The sequence below is a fragment of the Eupeodes corollae genome, chromosome 1 (genome assembly GCF_945859685.1).
Source record: "Eupeodes corollae chromosome 1, idEupCoro1.1, whole genome shotgun sequence".
NCBI classification, from domain to species: Eukaryota; Metazoa; Arthropoda; class Insecta; order Diptera; family Syrphidae; genus Eupeodes; species Eupeodes corollae.
In genome coordinates, this window is record NC_079147.1 from 242742251 (window position 1) to 242761314 (window position 19064).

The window sequence follows — 19064 nt, forward strand, 5'->3', positions numbered from 1 at the left end:
ACGACTAATTTGAGAAAGCAATTTTTCATCACAAGAGTTACTCTTGGAGAATTTATCAATTCCTCGCAAGAGCCAGTACCCGTGAAAAGAATTGAGATGGCATAGATAGGGATCGAACCCAAGACCTCTCGCAGTCCAACGCACTAACCATTATGCCACGGGTACTACTACTGCAACGGTATCTCCTTTCCTATTTTCCTAAAGCTCGCACTGTGTTTAAACTTTAAACATTTTAAGGGTATAAATAACCATCGTGCTCATTAATTTAAAAAAAATGTACAAATTTCACATCCGACTAAAATCTTACTTTTCGAAATCTCAGCTTTCATCAATTAATAAAATGTTGACACAACAATCTGACTTCACACTTCAAATACCAAATGCACCAGTTTTTTTTGTTAACCTAAATAACAAATTCAAAATTGGAAAACGTTTTCTTTTGTTGAATACATTTTATTTAAATTGATTTTCGTACATTATTTTATATGCATAAACTCATTTTAAGAGAAAAAAAAGATAATAATAATTAAATAACATATAAATATACTTTCTTCTATTTTCCATAAAACGAATCAAAAGCGCTGTAGCTCTCGGTCAGAATACAAACAATTTTATTGTTAAAACTTAATCTAAATTTAATCATTTTATAATTCAGTTATTATATTTGTTGTATTTATTTTGTTTCTAATATAAAATAAACAATAGAAATAAGGGCATACAGAATGGGAAAAATAAACAAAACAAAAAAGTGTGTTTTTGTTTGTTTTTTTTTTTTGTGTTGAGTACGTGAGTAATTATAAATAAACAAGAGGCAAAAAAAAATTATATTTACACAAAATTTTGACATAATTGGTTTGGAAAACAAAAATTAAAAGTGTATAACTATGTACAAACAATTTGCTTTTAATTTGACTTTTCAACTTTGTATTTTTATTTTTATTTTATTTTCAAAATTATACAAAAACTACTTATTAAATATATCAACTTATTTTTTTAGTTTTTATTTATTTATTTATTACTTAAAAGAAATTAATTTAATAATAATTGTTTTGTCTTTTGTTAATTTATAATTACAACTAATTTTTGTTGTTTCTTTTTTCGTTTCTTATTTATTGGCGTGTATAAAATTTAGTTTTTGTTTTTAGTATTAAATTTATAAAAATATATTTATATTAATTGTTTTTGTTTTTTTAAGTTTCAATTTAGTTTTATGGTTTCATTTTTTTTTCAGTGTTGATTGGCATTGGTATAGTTTTGGAAGAAGTAAATTTTTGGACTTGAATCTGTAATCGATATAATTTCTTGATCTGATTTATCCAAATGAAATATTCAATTAGGTGTGAAGTGTACCATCGTGAGGAAAGTAGTCTCGTTTTCACGAAAGTGTTTTTTTTCTTTTAAAGGTTTGGCGCTAAAATTGAATCTTTTGATTTTTTCGCTTTAAGTTAATTCTATTATTGTTGAATACGTAGAACTTCTTATTTTCTAAGTAGATTTTTTTTATACAAACAGAAGTAATCTAAAATGTATTTATATTAACATAGAAAGTTAAATGATATCTAAATTTAAGAGACTAAATAAACAACAGGCAATATTATAAAGAAAAAATTGTTGTTTGGTAAATAAATTATAAATACAAAGAAATCTTTTGTTTTTCTATATTAACTCGAAAATATAGAGATTTTGACAAAAAATCAACCTTCTGAATAGGATGATAGACTGCTACGTGTTGATCCAGTAAAGTCACGCTGTAAGGTGTCTGAAGGAATAGGAACTATTAGCGCGCCGCCATATAGTGATTCCATTTCATCCAGTTGTTGAGAAAATGTCTCCTCCAAACGCTAAATTATCATTAAAAAATCGAAATTAGTTTAAGTGGGTTAAAATTAAAATAAAATATTATAATGTCCATAAATATTTGGGAGAATCAGAAATAAAATATATTTACACAAAGTAATTAAAAGTAAGTAATATTTTTAATATTTACAGAAAAGTTTTAATTTTATAAATTTACAAAGCAAGTCAAAAAATGTATAGCTACAAATAAAATTTTTGTGGAAACATAATTTTAAGTACTAAAAGCAATTTAAATAGAATGTGCAAGAAAGTAAAACTTACAATTTTAATTTTAAAGGTAATAAAATTACAAAGGTAATAAAATTACTAAGACGAATAAAAACAATAATTTTTGAAAAACATGAACGAATACAAACTAAAACCTTTTTGTACATATTCCTTTCCACTTTGTGTTCAGAAAGAACTTTAGCAGATTTGAAAACAAACTAAAACGATAAACCATAAGAAAGACAAAATCTGTAATGCGAGTAATATAGTTTACAAAATACTTAAATTAAAAGCTATGAAAGAACACTAAAATACATATTTTTATAATAATGAGTTTTTTGTTTCAAAAACCACTGGGAACTGCAAAATAATGTTCTCCGTCGTCAGTTCGCTATATCTTTAAGATAAGATGACAGCCCAAAAAGTAGGCAGCCGCGTGTTGCCCGCATTATAAACTTTTGAAAGCAGTAAGACGTATTGTAGATTTTTGGTAAGGGTTTAACAAATTAATTTTTCAATGAAGATTGCTGGGGCCCTAGTATGTAACTCGATTCTACAATGAAATTGCTCGAATTCGAAAAATTGGTACTATGTATCTATTTGACTAATTTCGAACCAACGAGAATCGAAAAGTTCTAGTAGTGCCAACTATATTCTTATGAACTTTCGAATAAACGAGGAACTACGTAACTCGAAAGTAGAATTCAAAACAAGGCAAAATCGAAATTAATCGCTCTACATCAAATGTTTTTGCGAGCGAAATTTTTTTTGCAAAGTGTAAGGAGAATGTTGAATATGAGTTCCATCTACCACCCAATTACACAGGGAATTCGTAATGTAAGCCAAAAATATAGCGTTTCTCTTCCTCATTCATTTCAAAATTCACTATCAGCGTGCACATGACTCTTTCGATTGAAGTCAAAACTTCGGTAAGTATTTTTGAAATGGTTCGCTGTGCAATTCCAGCGTTCGTGTCACTACCGATTTAGTTTTGGTAACTTCTTGTTTGCCACAAAATTCAATGCTGCTGATAACTTAATGATAATAGGAACAGCATTTTCTCTTCTGCGAGTAGTCATGTCGGATTATATGTTGTTAAGTAAGAACATAAATCCGTCTTTAGAAAGACGATAGCTCTGAACAAAAGTATATATTTTTCATTGAGAATGCGTTCAAATGTTTTATCGTATATAAAGAGTGATTTTTTAAAAGCTATAAGAAAGTTTTTCAAAAAAAAAAACACATACAATTCAGAAAACTGCATGAAATCTTTATTTAAATCGATAGTACGGTCCATATAATTAATGTTTGCTTAATTCAATTTTGGCATACTCTTTCCAACATTTCGGCCCGTATCTCCCGAATAAATGCTTCAATGTTGTCTTCAAACGCGTCAATTGAAGCGGTCTCGTCTGTATAGACTTGAGCTTTGACGTAGCAACACAAAAAATAGTCTAAATGTGTTAAATCGCACGATCTAGGCGGCCAATTGACCGGTACCGAACGTGAAATAAAATAATATGTTCACCGAACTCGCCTCTCAAAAAGCCCATTGCTGCGTGTACTGTGTGGCATGTGGCACCGTCTTGTTGAAATCACACGTCATGCAATTCAAGCTCTTGCATTTTGGGCAACAAAACAAAATTGGATATCATGTCACGGTAGCCCTCACCATTCATAGTTACGTTACGATTCGCATCATCATGAAGAAGCACGGTCCAATTATGCAACTAGCCCATAAACCGCACCAAACTTTGACTTTTTCTGATGCATTGGTAGCTCTTGAAATGCTTTTGGCTGATATTTACTCCAAAATCGATAGTTCTGCTTATTTACGTACCCATTGAGCCAAAAATTGAGTTTAAAAAAAAGTGGATCTTCGGCCAACTTTCCAAGAGCCCATTCACGTTGTTCGGCTCAATTCTTGCACCAGGTGTATTCACACCTTTCTCACTCAGCTCCATTATTTTGGAATTATCTGTTATTCTTCTGCGTTCAATTTGCTCGTACCGTTCTTCATTTTCTTGCAAATTAAACCAAATTTCAACGGGGTACATTTTTTAATAATTATTCTTCTCCAAAAATTTGATGTTTTATTTTTGTTTCTTTTTTTTGTTTTAAAAACTGTCAAAGAACTCGATACTCGTTCGAAAGTACAACATTTTTTGAAAACAAGTTGGTATAACCGCCTTCCGATTCTACTTTTATACGTAGTACGATTTGAAAGTAGAATCGGAAATGAGTTTCGAATAGAATCAAAAGTAGAATCGAATTACATAGTAGGGCCCCTGGTTTCTTGACAAAGGCTTTGGTGAGGCAAAGAAAGCCTAGGACAGCACAAAACTGCCTTATGGTCAAATATCTTAGGTTTTAGAGAAGATTCAGATGAGATTTTGGGAAGCCCATATTTGAATAATTTAGAATGTATTTTGTAGTCAGAATTGAAGAATGTGCCTGAAAACCTTATAGATCAACGGCCACAGTTAAAGACCTGGCATCAAAGCTGTGGGCGGTTATTTTCAATGAAAGCAATTTAATAATTAAACGAATACTATGGCTAATTAAATGATTTTATATTTGTAACAAAACTTATGGTACTACGCCTACAGCTACACATATATCGTTAAAATTATCGAGTCACATATCTTCATAGGTACCGGAAGGGGAGAGGGGTAATTAATCTCCGCATTTTGTCCACTATTTTGAATCAGGAACTTTTGCAAAGTTCGTGTAACGTTTATTTACCCTGGAATATTTTTAATATTTTTAATTTTATGCGGATAAAGTAGTTCTGCCACTCTTCCATTCAAGCTGTGGGTTTATTAGACCAAATCTATCAATATTGTGAAATATTTAAAGTTAGGATTAACAAAAAAACAAACGATGACATTCGTTGGCAGTAAAACCAAAAGATTCAGGGGTGTAATCGGCTAAGGCGATAGTTGACTATCATTTTTTTGATAGTCAAATTGAATATCATTTTCATTCCGTTTGTGTAAGATTATTCAACTCAATTAAATTCGATTGAACAATTTCAGATTCAAATTGTGAAAATTAATTGTTGCCACGGTGAAATTTTTAATTGATTCGTATAAAACATCTAAATAAAAGTATCAAATTGGCTGTGTTTGAATAATATTCTTACTTTTTCTGATTTTTGTTTAATCTCGTAAGATTTGTCGGTCACAGGAATCCGTTTTTTGAACGAAAAATAGCTATCTAAGAAAATGTTCCAGTCGTTTGTGTAAGCGTCTGGTAGCTCTATTCGGAATAAGTATATTTGTTTGAAAACGACTATCACATTTTTGTTTTGACAGCTTTTTATCAATTTGACTATCACCTTACAAAGATCGAATTCGTTTATTTTGATTGTCAATTATCAACAATCAGCTTAGCCGATTCCACCCCAGTTTTTTCACTTTAAAATAACAAATTAATGCATAATAGGTACTACTTTTCAAATATGTTCAGTTTTTTGGTAGGAAGATATGCCATCACTTGAATTCTTGAATCTAGTTTTGGAATATACAATATACATACATGCATTACGTAGAGCAAAGGAGAACACTCTTGATGAATATACAAAAATACCACCAAATACCGACTGCGGTGCGTGAAACATTTAAATATAATGGATCCATCATGGCGTACAAGGAGCTAACATTATTTCAAATAAGTGTACTATATTGTTTATGAGCTAGTGGAATAATTGGTTTCAACAAGAGGGCACCGCCACTGCCCATACAGCAGCACGATAAACAATGGACTTGTTGAAGCAATAATTTTGGTGAACACTTTAATTTCATCATTTGGATTTTGCGATATCATACGTTTGGACTATTTGCTATTAAGATATGTTAAATTCCAGGTCTTCAGGAATAAGCCACTACGATTGAATCTTTTAGAGTCGTAATATTCGCGTGATAACAGTCAATACCTTCGAACGAGTCACCAACTATTGGATTTCGTGAATAGACAATCATTTACTTTTTCCGCCCTTTATCATCCTCTGCTAAGATTATTAGATGTAAACGCATAAAGGCTGAATGTAAACGCTCCATTAATATTCGGTTTTTTCTTCCTCTGCTTGTTTTGACATTTCTTAAGACTAACGGTTTGTTTTTTTTTAATGTAAAATTAAACCAAACTAGTCTGTAGGTTTTTTGCGTACATTTGTAACGTAATTAGAAGTCAAACATTATAGAATTATTCAATAAATAAAACATGGGTCGTAAAGGGCAAAGTTCGAGTCTTGCAACAAGAAAACTTGTGATTATTCAACACGAAAACGGTGAAACTTACAAGAAATTTGCAGAGTTATTAAACACTGTCGGGGATAAAGTCCGGAGATACAAAAATGAAGGAAGAATCGAGCCAAAGAAGCAGTTGGGACAACCAAAAAAACTTACGGCGAAAGAAGAACGTACGAAAGATCAAAGCTAATCCTCGTTTAAGTGCCCCAAAAATAGTTTAAGAAGTCAGAATTGAATGCAAAAAGCAAATATCTGCATCAACCATTCGTCGTACCATCAAAGCATATGTCTAAAATAGTCGTGTTGCCCGAAAGAAGCCCTTCATTAATATGCGCAACAGGAAAATTCGAATCAACTTCGCGAAGGAGCATAAAAACAAGGATGCAAGTTGGTGGGACGACGTTATTTTTGCCGACAAGAGTATGTTTAATCTCTTTGGTTTAGACGCAAGGGTTATGGTTTGGCGGAAACCTAACGAAGAGCTAAAGGGCAAACATTTAAAACCAACTGTCAAACATGGCGGCGGGCATGTCATGGTTTGAGGTTGCATATCTGCAAAAGGCACGGGGAATCTTGTTTTTATCGACGGCATTATGAATAAAGAACAATATTTGAGAATTTTGAGAGAAAATTTGAGACAAAGTGCTGAGAGAATGGGTGTTTTTTGCAGTTTCAAGTTTTACCAGGACAACGATCCGAAACATAAGGCTCATGTTGTTAGAGAGTGGCTACTCTATAACTGTGCAAAAGTTAACCAAACGCCTGCGCAATCCCCAGACTTAAACCCCATTGAAAATTTGTGGGATGAATTGGATCGAAGAGTTCGTGAAACCCCCGTTACTTCAATAAGTGGACTTAAAATTCGACTCCAAGAAGAATGGAACAAGATAAGTGTTGAATATCTTTCGAAAATTATAAAAAAAACATGCCTCAAAGACTTCAAGGAGTCATATCCAATCAAGGTTATCCGACAAAATATTAAATCATTTCTTAAAAAATGAATTTCTTAAATTTGTGTTTTTAGAAAAAACCGAATATTAATGAACTATGTTTTTTTTAAAGTTTTGTTCCTTTTCTATTTTTTTCTTTGTTTAGCTTTTAGTTTAGTAACCAAAATTTATACCATTTAATAAGAAATAATAAATTCTTTTTTCACAAGCAAGAAATAGTTGTACATATTTTATTTTTAAACACCAAGTCGAAGTAAAAAAAATATTAACAAAAACCGAATATTAATGGCAGTCACTGTATATCTTTAAAATTCAATAAATTGTTCGTTATTTATAATATTTTTCAGAATTAAGGTAGTTCTAACCATAACTCTGTAAACTGGGCGATAGCAAAAATGTAATAATTGTAATTGTATAATTGTAAATTGGTCAATAAACAGAAATATATACTCCCTTTCATAATAAATATACACCATAATTGATTCCATTTTTTAAATTAAATATTGTTTATCACGGCTAATTTCACAAATTCAATCAAAACAAAATTTGTGCAAAGCTTTCAAACTCAAAGTGTCAAATCACTGGAATACAGGAAGAACTATTTTCGCTTCGCCGCGAATTAGTTAATAAGAAAATACAACGCGAGTCGAATTTGAAAGGTCGAGTTGAAAACGACCCGCCGCGAACCTCAAAATCAGCAGTGCTGTCGTTTTAAAAACTTCCAGAGTAGAGTTTTCTCTCATTTTGGGGATTATTTTCCTAAATTGAGGAGTAAAACAAAAAACAACAAGTTAATTGACCTACTGCGGAGGTAAATGTTCTGAAAATAGACAAACAGAAGGATCTAATGTCATGGCATATTTTTGCCTTTGAATCGATATTCGACAGTGTTTCCCTTTGATTAGAAATGAAAATCATATCTTGATCGATCAGAAATCACACAAAGAATGTTTTTTGAGAACAAAATTTTAGTTGCGCATTTATTGCTAAAAATGCATTTTTCTATTTTTCGGATGGAAATTAATTTTCCTGAACACCTGATATTTTTATGTTCAAAACTCACACGAATCATTCCACTCATTTGTGTTCCAATTTTACACAGTTTCAATGATAGATTTCTGTCAGTAAAAATATGTCGGTGGTTTTCAATCAGGACATTTTTTTCAATAACAGATATTTTTAGTGATAGCTATAAACGACCTGTCAAAAAAATTCCATTGTTTGTTTTCAATGATGAAAACCAATTGAAATTGTTTTTTAGAAGTTTCTTAGCAGTTACTACGGCATTCACTGTTTCTACCCTGAACGAATTTCATTTTTTATCTTTTATAAGGCTAACATCTGAAAATTTTCTTTCTGATGTTGCACTACTATGGGGCAAACTGATTAATGAACCGACGAATTTTTTAATCAGGGGAAATATTAAATCATAATTTGCGTTTTGCAATCTGGAAAGAATGGAACGAACATTTGGGATAAAAATAGAACATAATAGAGATATTAGTAGGTAAATGCAATCACAGATGTGCAAGTTTTCGAATTAAATTTTAAATTTTGGTTTTTATTGTAAACCAAATACAAATTTCTATTGCGTTTTATTTTGGGGAGTAGTTTTCTTCCGTGGGTAGTAGAGCAGCAGTTGACTCTCGAAAGGAGTAAAATACTACTATAGTAGCAAAAACGACAGCAGTGAATCAGGCCCCAGTTTATGTTATTGAATATTGGAGGCTTAGCAAAAACAAAGAGGTTATATATAATAGAAAAAAAAAATATATAGAATTTCTATTTTGAAACCAAGTTTTCTTAAACTTGACATTTCAAAAACTGAGAGATCCTTTTTGTGGTTAAGTTACAAATTAAAATCCTTTAAGGTCATAAGTTGACCAATCGGGACTAGCAATAAATACAATTTTCAAACACGGGGCTCTCAAATAAAACAACTAAATCTAATACAAAAAAAACAACAATTTTTTGTCAAGAGTAATCTATAACAATATCAACAAATAATAACAATTGAAAACATAAACAAAATTGTTTCTATGTGAAAAGGAAAACTATATAAATAGAAGTATAATCATAAAGACAGCACATTTTATGGAGACAAAGTGAAGAAGCATTTAAAAATCAAAATTGAACTTGCTTTGTAAATTTCTGCATGCAATTAATTTTGTTTTAATATTTACAAAAAAAAATATCCAAGCATCTCAAGCGAAATATTTATGCATCAAAAAACCAACCTTTCACGCAAACGTTCGAGCATACGTTCCCATCCACCATCAGTAGCAGTAGCTTTTTATTTTTTTTTTATTAATTTTCGAATTTAAATTTAAATTGTTCTTTTTTTTAATTTTTAATTATTTGCCGCAGCAACATAGGGTAGCAATTCAGCAGTCCGTTATCATTAGTTTTTTATTTGTTAAATATTAAGGAATCAATAGGAGAGGATCGATTTCATTGAGGAAATAGGGATTCATAATGATAAATGAAAATCAAACCACTAAATGGTGGAGCAAGCTTTAGATTTGCATGTGAGTGCAATATGTTTAAATAAAATTGAACAAATAAAATTGTGATGTATTTTGTTTAATGTTATGGAATGATTTAAGTTAAGAATACATTTAATGTTTGTTTGTTTGCAATAAGGTTAATAATAATAATAGTATGTACAAATTATAAATTCGGCTACTTCTTAAATGTGATTAATTAAATTGAGTTAATATATAAGACTACTTGCTAGAATTCCTTTTCTTTTATTTTATTGTATGTTTTAACTAATGTTTTGGCATCTTCGATTATTTTACTATTTTATTTTTGGTTTATTTTATTAAAGCATCGTGTTTTTGTTTCTCTGCACCATGGGCACAAGAATCCTGGCACTTTGAATTGTTGAAAAAAAAAAACAACATAGACGTAGACATGACACAAAACGATATGAATAGAAAGAAAGAAAAATATAGAAGCATAAACACATAAAAGTACAGCATTGAAAAATAGAAAAGAGTTTGAAATGTTTTATTTTTGTGACAGTGGCACTTAGTAGAAAGAAGAAGAAATGTAATGCGAAAAGGATATAGAGGATGTGGAGACGGAAATTTAAAGTTGATTTAGTCAGCATAATCTCCATTTAGTTCTTTGGGCTTCTTCCCATTGATTGTTATTCTTTGGCTGCTATTTGCTAGTGACACTCTTGGGATTGTATAAGTTGAGAGTGAGGATAAACTAACGCCATCGGCAAAACTGTTCGATCCACGCATTGGTCCCCAATTTGATTTCAACGTGGAGGCAAGCGATGTTGGTGATGTTGATGCTTCGTAAATGTTGTGCATCGATTGGGCGGATGCTATTGAAGATCTCGGTGAAACTATGGATGGTCGTTTGATGGCAAATGAAGACGATGAATGTAGAATATTTTCTTTGACTTTTGGTGGCAATATATTGTTAGTTTGTTTCTTAAAACGATCCACAACAATTATTGGTTCAACGGATGCTGGACGGAATGTTGTCAAAGTTGGAGTTTCTTCAATTGAACTCCTGCTAGCAGAATTACCCCCTAATGTTACTCTCGTGATGTCGGAATCATTGTTATTGTGGGTATATTTTTTATGTGGAAGCGTCGACGACAGACGCGGCAGCAGTTCCTCTTGCTTTCGCCGCATCTCAACCTTTGATCCCTTGGAAGTGTTGGAGTACGGATCTCTTATGTAAATTTTACTCACATTCCCACTGACTGACGAAGAAATGCTGTGTTGTGGTGAGGAGGATTCTTCAATTACAGAATCCACTGACAATGTTGGCATTAGCACGCGATGATTGGTTGGTTGTTTTGTGCCCGTCACAGGCGTGTTTGGCATGCTGCGACTCAAGTCTGGCGCCGAGCCTCGAAAACCTCCATTTGAAAAGTCAGTGGACATACTCAGGAATGTCCTGGATCGTGTAAGACTTCCCAAGAATCCTCCACGCGATAAAGACAAACTTTTCTTTCGTAAATGCACTGGCACTTCTATTTCGCCATCGAATATTGATCTTTCTGGAACCGGTCCATGCTTTTGCTCATACATATCCACCATATGTTCTAGTTTGGCCACTAGTTTCTATCGGCGGCGGCGTTATAAATTATATTTCGCAACAAACATTCAACAATTTGTTTGTTCATGTTCATGTATTGAGAATTTTTGTACAAGGATTTTTAGATATAGCAAATATTAATAGATTCCACGTAAGCATAAACAGGATTAGTAAGAGAAAGTATTTATTTAGAATTTGTCTTAATCTAGAAAATATATTATATTTTATATGTAAATTATTTTGCTTTGAATTAGGTGATGTTTAATTTTTTTGAATAGGGTATTATAAAGAGATTAATTTCCATGCAAAATATTTCCAACCAGAACCGAACCCATTGAAAACCCGCATGCAAATATGGTAGAAGTGTGTCTACTTAAACTCCAAAACTAACCTGTTTGCGTGGAACCAGTTGTTCCTTCCAGTCGCGCAACTCCCTTTGGAGCCGCTCATCGATCTCCTTTAACTTGTGAGTCTCGTGCTCGACTAGTGCCTTGCGTTTCTCGTTTTGCAATTGCTCCAGTTCCCTTAAAGAATTAATAATACAAATTAGCTTTGAAGATGAAATATAAAATCTAAAATTAAAAATAAAGTGAAAACCAGAATGTATTTTGTATAATTTTCTTTTGGTTAATCAAAAATATTCTCCGGGAAAACAAATATTGTCAAATATAAAAACAAAAATGTCTATTGATTGAATGCTTACCTAATGGCTCCTTCACGGGTAGCTCTTAATTCTTCCAGTTGTTTTTGGTGTTTGATTTCAAAACGCTTCTCTTCTTGATTATAGCGTCGTTTTTCTTGTTCTTGGAACTAAATTTTAAAAAAAATCATTAAAAACTTTGTGTTCCATGTTTAAAAAATAAAAATCCAAAACTTACTTTTTTCAATCTTTCTCTTTCCACTTCAGGATCTAAATTCGTTGATATCCTCAATGATTCTCTAAACATAAGATCTCTGGCTTTTCGTTCGGCACGAATACGCTTTGGCAAAGCTCGTTTCTCAACTGACTGCTTCTTCAGCAGATCCTCCTCCTTGCGTTGCAACATTCGTTTAACTTGATCCAATTCTTTTTCATGCCGAATAATCATTTGATGCCTCTGCATGAAGCACATATCTTTGACATGACGTTTTGACAATTGATGTCTCTCGTGCAAATGTTTTTCCTCTAGTTCCCAGATCAGAGCCTCCCGAGTGCGCATAGCATTTTGTTTTTGTTGTAAGAAATTACGATCGATTGTGGCCAAACGATCACGATGCTTCTCACTGATTCGTCGCAACAACAATTCATGACGTTCTTTTAGGGAGTCCAAAAATTGACGTTCTTTTTCTTCGTGATCCAGTTCCATGGCTGCTCGTCGCTTCTTGAACTCGTCCTTTCGCTTTTCCTTGGGTAACAAGTCAATTTCTTGCTTTAGCAAACGAATCTCTTGCTTAAGGTTTTCTCGGAAGATTTTCAATTCCTGTTCTTGTTCAGAGCGAATGCGTTTCGAAGATGACCGCAACTCGGCTTCTTGATTCTGTTCAGTTTTCTCAATCAATTGCTTTTGCTGCCTTGCCAGAGAGTCCATATCACTTTCGTATGTCTTCTCCAAAGTTATACGCTCCTGTTCGAAACGGCGATCTTGTTGTTCTTTGGCCATTTGTTCTTTCAACTGCAAGTCATTTTGTTGTTTCTTTTCTTGCTTCTGGAGCATTTTCAGCTCTCGCAACTCCTGTTTCCTGAACACATGGTCATCATACAATCGTCCAGTTTCATCGTCTCCATAGATTACTCTGCTCGTGGTTGTGGTCACTTGCACACCGTCAATTTCGAATTTCCTGGTACGTTTGCGGGTCTTTTTGCGGAGATTGCGCAGTTCGATTTCTTCTTTGGTCGGCTCCACCTTTGGAGGTGAGGGCTTCCGACGGATGATAACATCCTCTTCCTGCTCTCGACTATCATGACTAGTAGTGGTGGCAATACTCTCAGCATCACTGCGATCGATTTTGATAACACCGCGGATGGGTGTTCCGCCACTAGACCTAACCGATCCGCATTCGCTATGTGTTCGTGATTCCATTGAGCCTACACTGCTGTCTGGGGAGATGCGCTTCTCTGGCAACGTTTTTTTGTGATTCACAATGATACTGACATCTTCACGAGACGCAGACACAGACGTTGTTTTCACCAGCTGTCCGCCGTTCATTTTGCTGGCCGGTTTGGCTAGAATATGTTCGCTACTGCTACGTGTGTCATCACTACATTCACTCGGGCCTCCCACTGACGATAGATCACTACTTGACTCAGCAGTACGAATGTGGCTGCTGTCTTTGACTTTTATCTCTTCACCAACTGTAACCACAGATACGTGACTAGTGTCTAACAGATGGTTATCCACCCCTCCGACTGAGGCTGTGTTATAGGCAGAGTCTTCGTCTACGAAACTTGGGCTTACGATCAGTACTTCGCTCTCATCCAATTTTCGAGCGTTTGTAGGTACAGCTGCGGATTTCGGTGCATTGCCCATTGCCTCGTCTTCGTTGATAACAATCATGCTAGATTGTTTACGTGGCGAATGCTCTATACTGTCCAGAGACGGATAATCATCGTCTGTTGACGATTCATTTACATGTGTCTTATTCAGTTCGTTAGATACAATTACAACTTCGCTACTGCTACTGCTATTTGACTTTGTAGGTGTATCTACTCTCTGTGCATTATTATCAATGATCACGGGTGGATGCGTGCTTGTTACGACAGTTATTTGACTCACGTTCGACGCAAGACTGTTAGGCAAGATGCTCTTATTATCTTCCTCACCGCTGCCGCTATTTATAGTGATAAGCGATGTATTTGAAGAAGTTGTTGTAGCTGTTCCCATCGAAACAATCTTTGACGGAGTAGAAGTAACTGATATGGATGAAGATGATGTTGGAGATGGTGGTTTTAGCTGATCATCACAAGAATTACTTCTGCTTATCGGTATGACCTGTTTCTCTTCATTTGGACTTGTTTTGAACTCGACCGTTATGGGGTCTTCTTTGTTTGATGTCTCTTCGTCAGTTATATTATTGTTAACCGGTGTGATGCTAATATCCTCTTCAAATTCGGGTGGAGGTTTTATGATATCCTTCAAAAGAGCAGCAGATGCATCTGCGTTTTCTTTAACTTCTGGCGATTCAATGACTTTCTTTTGTTGTTGCGATATAATCATCAATGGTGGTGGTGGTGGCGCTTTGCCTTTCTCCTTTTTGATAACCTAAGAAATATTTTGTATGAGTTCTATTGTACGTAAAAGAAGTTGACATTAAATACACTAAATCTATAATTTCTAATCCCAACCTCAAAGCAAAAGAAGCCTCCAAACTTCATGATAAATTCAAATGAAAATAACTTTTTACAAAAAATCCATACGCATTTGAACAATCCATTTTAGGAAAATATTACTTAATGGGTCTGATCAATCTTCTTTTACGAATAGTGAAACCAAAATACAAAATAAAAATTAAATCCAATGCTCTACATTGCGAACAAAATCTCTCAACTAATTGTACACAACCTTTTTGTTTTGTTATTTCTTCTGATTCGGTTGATTATTATTGAACGATGGATTATTTATTCTTTTTGAATACCCAAATCAACAAAACGCGTATCCATTCGACTACTATAGATGAATTAGAAAGTATAAAAATATCATTATTTCACAAGAAGAAAAAAAAAGAGCTCATAATTATGAAATATTTGTGTTTTTTTTTAACGAAATCACCTCAAATAACTCTCTTTTACATAATCTGGAACATCAACATAAATCTTTTGACGAGAACGACGACGATGCCAACAAAAGGATAATAGATTTATTTTCAACATTTTTCTCACAAGTTTTACCTTCAAAATACAAAAGCAAAAATTATAAACAAATCATGAAATCGAATAGAAAATATAAGATTTTCAACATGATTCCTGATTTGCAAGGTTGAAGCTTCAACACAAAATATGAAAACAGTTAAAAGCAGCTCCAAAATGAGGCATCTTAAAAGCATGAACAAAAATTTGCAGGCTGTATTTATTGATCCGATCTAAATATAAGCGGAATTTAATTGGAAGCCAAGAATAATAAACAAGAATTATACTAAAAAACGCCCTTTCTGAAACAGTGTTAATAAATATATACAATGTAATCAATCTAAGTTTTAATTTTTCGAGCAAAGCAAAACTAATTGCACTAACATGACTTCGCAAGAATGGTTTTTGTAAAACCATCTTAGGAATATGAACAACGCTACGAACAGCGATCATAATATAATATTGACATACACTTGTTGTTCTATAATAGGATCTATCTTTTCAGTTACAAATTAAATATTGATTGGAATATTAATGTTTTCACTTTGTTATTCAAGTAATTTAAAACCATAATAGTTTATTTTTATAGATAGTACTTTATTGGAAATACTGTTTCTCGTATAACTTTTACACATCTTTTTAATACTGTAGCGAACAACTTTATACATTTAGAATACATTATTTTAATATACTCTTGTCGAATCAGTCGAAAGAGTGAGGAACTCGTGTTAATGGGTTTAAATCATAATTTTGCGTAAGCCACTTCAAACCTAGAGCCCGTTTTTGGGTCGTTATCTTGTTGAAAAATCATAGTCATTATAGATTTTACGTAAAATAGAACCGGACAAATTCCATATAAAGTAAAAGATTGAAAAACAATCACGGATGACCTGAAGTGCTTAACAGTCAATTTGGTGTGTTTAAAGTTCAACTGTTTTAGTAAAGGATTTACCGTCGTTCATCATTTCCAGTGATTGAACAGTGCGTTGAATTTCGATCACCACTATAACTGCTGTTCATCGACTTCGAGAAGGATTTTGATAGCGTTTGAAGGAAGTATATTTGGTTAGCTTTGCGGAGGAGAGGCATTCCTCTTTGCTATTATTAAAGCAACATATGATGAATCCAAGTGTCACGTTCTGCACGATGATTGGTTGTCAGATGATTTCGAAATTCGTAGCGGAGTCAGACAGGGCTGTATTCTGTCGCCAATATTGTTTTGGTTGGTGATAAGAGATGTAATGCCCGCAGCTTTATCAGGTAGCGGAGGGATCAAATGGACTTTTACATTCTTTTTAAAGCACTTGGATTATGCGGACGATGTGACTCCCCCATAGGATCATGAATCTTCATCAAATGACAACAAGTGTGGAGAGAGAAGCAGAATTTGTGGGGCTGAAAATGAATTTCGGCAAAACAAAAATGATCAGCCCCGGAACCGGACCAACCTCTCAAATAAATATTTCTTCGCAGCCGGTGGAAAAACGTGGAGAGCTTTTAATACCTTGTGAGTATCGTCTCCATCGAAGGCGGAACCGAACAAGAAGTCATCTTCCGCATCGGCAAGGCAAAAGCGGCGTTTAATATGCTGTCAAAAATTTGGAGAAATAATTCTATCAGCTTAAGAACAAACCTACGACACAAATGTCGAATCTGTGCTTCTTTATGGTTGCAACACTTGGAGGGTTACTTCATCCATTATAATAAAGGTGCAAACCTTCGTGAATAGATGTTTTCGTAACATCCTAACGATTTTCTGGCCAAACCCAATATCAAATGAGGTCCTTCATAGAAGGACAGGTCAGGAACCTATAGACACTAAAATACGAAGGCGTAAGTGGCATTGGAGTGGACATACGCTCCGAAAAGGTAACGACTGCATTGCAATCCAAGCAATGCAGTGGAAGCCTCACTGCACACTAGAAGGAAGAAGAGCTTTACGACCGAGAAGCAGATTGCGCATTACAGTCGAGGTGGAATCAGCGTCACTAGGCAAGAGTTGGAGGGAGCTGAAACACATCTCCGGAAACCGTACACAATGGCGCGTAGGCGTAATAGAGGCCCTTAAGGGGTTCTAAACGGACTTAACATGTTTGAGGACCTAAGTAAAGTAAGTAATCATTTCCAAACACTTTGAATTAAGATTGTATGATTCAAACAATTAAATTTCAAAAACACAGGCCTTTTGTCTTCGCGAAAAACGATGACTTCTTTTAATATTTTGTTTCGACACTTTTGTACGTCTAACAAATCTTACGTTTAAGTGCTTATTCTTGAATCAACGTCTTGTTTTTGTTTGCCAATATTTCTATAAAAAAGGTTGGATTTACTTTAACTAAGTTTTGTGGTTTTTGATAGCATTCCCAAGTGATTTTTCCGACACATGGAGTAAAATATTGTTTTTGTCCATTTAAGTAAAATATCGATTTTTTTCACTTAAAATACATTAAAAGTAAAGAAGCAAATAATTAAAACCGGCGACGAAGAAAATAATCAAATAAGCTATATCAATTAAATGGCTACATTTTTGGTCCACTTGAATTACCATTTTATGACAAATAACTGGAAGTAATTTGATATCCTTTCTTATACCTATAACATAAGTTTATTGTTGTTAAAGAAAACAAATCGAACTTGATGCAGAAGCAAAATATTGGGAAAAATGTTTTTGTTCGTTTTTTGGCGCAGCAAGTTTATGGCCAGCTGTGCAGAAATTTAATATAACATTTTATCAAACAAATTAAGCTACAGAATCAGTAGAATACAAATTTTTCAGAAGCACTGAGTCTATCTATTTAATGCTAAAATCTGAATTTTGTTGCTTTTTGTTTGTAGGTAATTCCGAGGGCTAGGAGTACCTATCAATAGGGGTACTTCAAATAAGTAGAACAGTTAAAAGAATACAAATGAAGATTTTCTTAAATTTCAAAAAGAAACAAAGTAAATCGTTGCAACTAATATTGTTAGTCCCTTTAATACATACTTTTTTTTAAATATAGTTTACCTTCTTTTCTCCATCAGTATTATCAACCTTTTTCCTTTCATTTTCGGGTGTAATTTCACTTGTAGAAGTTGGTGGTACTGGTGCAGTCGCCTTCGTATCTGCTCTAGCTGCAGATGGTTGTGTTGATTTTTGTGACGGTGCTGGAGGAGGAGGACTTATTTGTTTTTGCACAACCGCTGGTGGTGGCGGAATCTTATCTTGCACAATTGCAGATGGTGGTGGCGGGGGTGATGATGTTTTAACTTGAGACTTAACATTGTTTTCCGCTTTACCAGCTGCCGATGCTGCTGCTGCTGGTGCAATTTGTGCTGGAACTGTTTGTGGCGTTGGTGTTGTAGGTGGTGGTGGTGTCGTTGTTGTTGATACAGTAGGAGTAGTCGGGATCGCGGGTGAAGATTCTTTTGAATCCCTCGATGTTTGTGACACAGATGTTGGAGTGCCTGGAACTGTTAAAAAATGAAATTTTAGTTTTAAAAAATATTACTAAATGTATACGCAACGCACTCTTACGTTTATCGATTTCTTGACTCTGTTGCGATGAAGAGTCATCGTCCAGGTCGAGTGGGTGCGCAGAGTTGCGGGGTTCCTATTTAAATTTTTCACAAAAAAAGCAATATTTAATACAAACAATTCAACTATGTCAATTTTTGCGTTTTTTTTTCAAGCAGAAAGGAAAAGATCAATAAAAATAGAATTGTAAATTTTAATTTGGGAACGAAAAAAGGTTTGAATGGCTAAATTTCATTTCTTGGAGAGCCAGTAACTTCCAAATTCTATAATATAGCTTAATGTTTGAAATCAAAGAGCTGAATTAACGTTTACATTTTTATTTGGATTCTTTTAAATAAAATCAAAATTTTTACTTTAATCTAAAACTTTTAAACTAAATTATAAAACAAAATTAA

The 19064-nt window shown here is 33.7% G+C and overlaps 1 protein-coding gene across 4 annotated transcripts in view; it reads right to left on the bottom strand.

Moving 5' to 3' along the window:
• Nucleotides 1–433: 433 nt before the first annotated feature.
• The window catches only part of LOC129942623 (serine/threonine-protein kinase 10), a 62357-nt gene continuing 43726 nt past the window's right edge, over nucleotides 434–19064 (bottom strand). Inside the window, exons 6-12 of one of the 4 annotated variants that reach the window (XR_008781069.1) lie at nucleotides 18664–18745; nucleotides 18160–18605; nucleotides 12211–14571; nucleotides 12036–12142; nucleotides 11724–11856; nucleotides 9505–11358; nucleotides 1705–1841 (exon numbers count right to left, since the gene is read on the bottom strand). Coding sequence is in view for 3 of the 4 variants with exons in the window: in XM_056051635.1 (XP_055907610.1) it covers nucleotides 10372–11358; nucleotides 11724–11856; nucleotides 12036–12142; nucleotides 12211–14571; nucleotides 18160–18605; nucleotides 18670–18745 (4110 nt within the window). In the remaining variant the exon portion in view is untranslated. Of the gene's footprint in view, nucleotides 1842–9504; nucleotides 11359–11723; nucleotides 11857–12035; nucleotides 12143–12210; nucleotides 14572–18159; nucleotides 18606–18663; nucleotides 18746–19064 lie in introns of those variants that run through there. The other 3 variants (XM_056051637.1, XM_056051636.1, XM_056051635.1) reach the window with 3 other exon arrangements.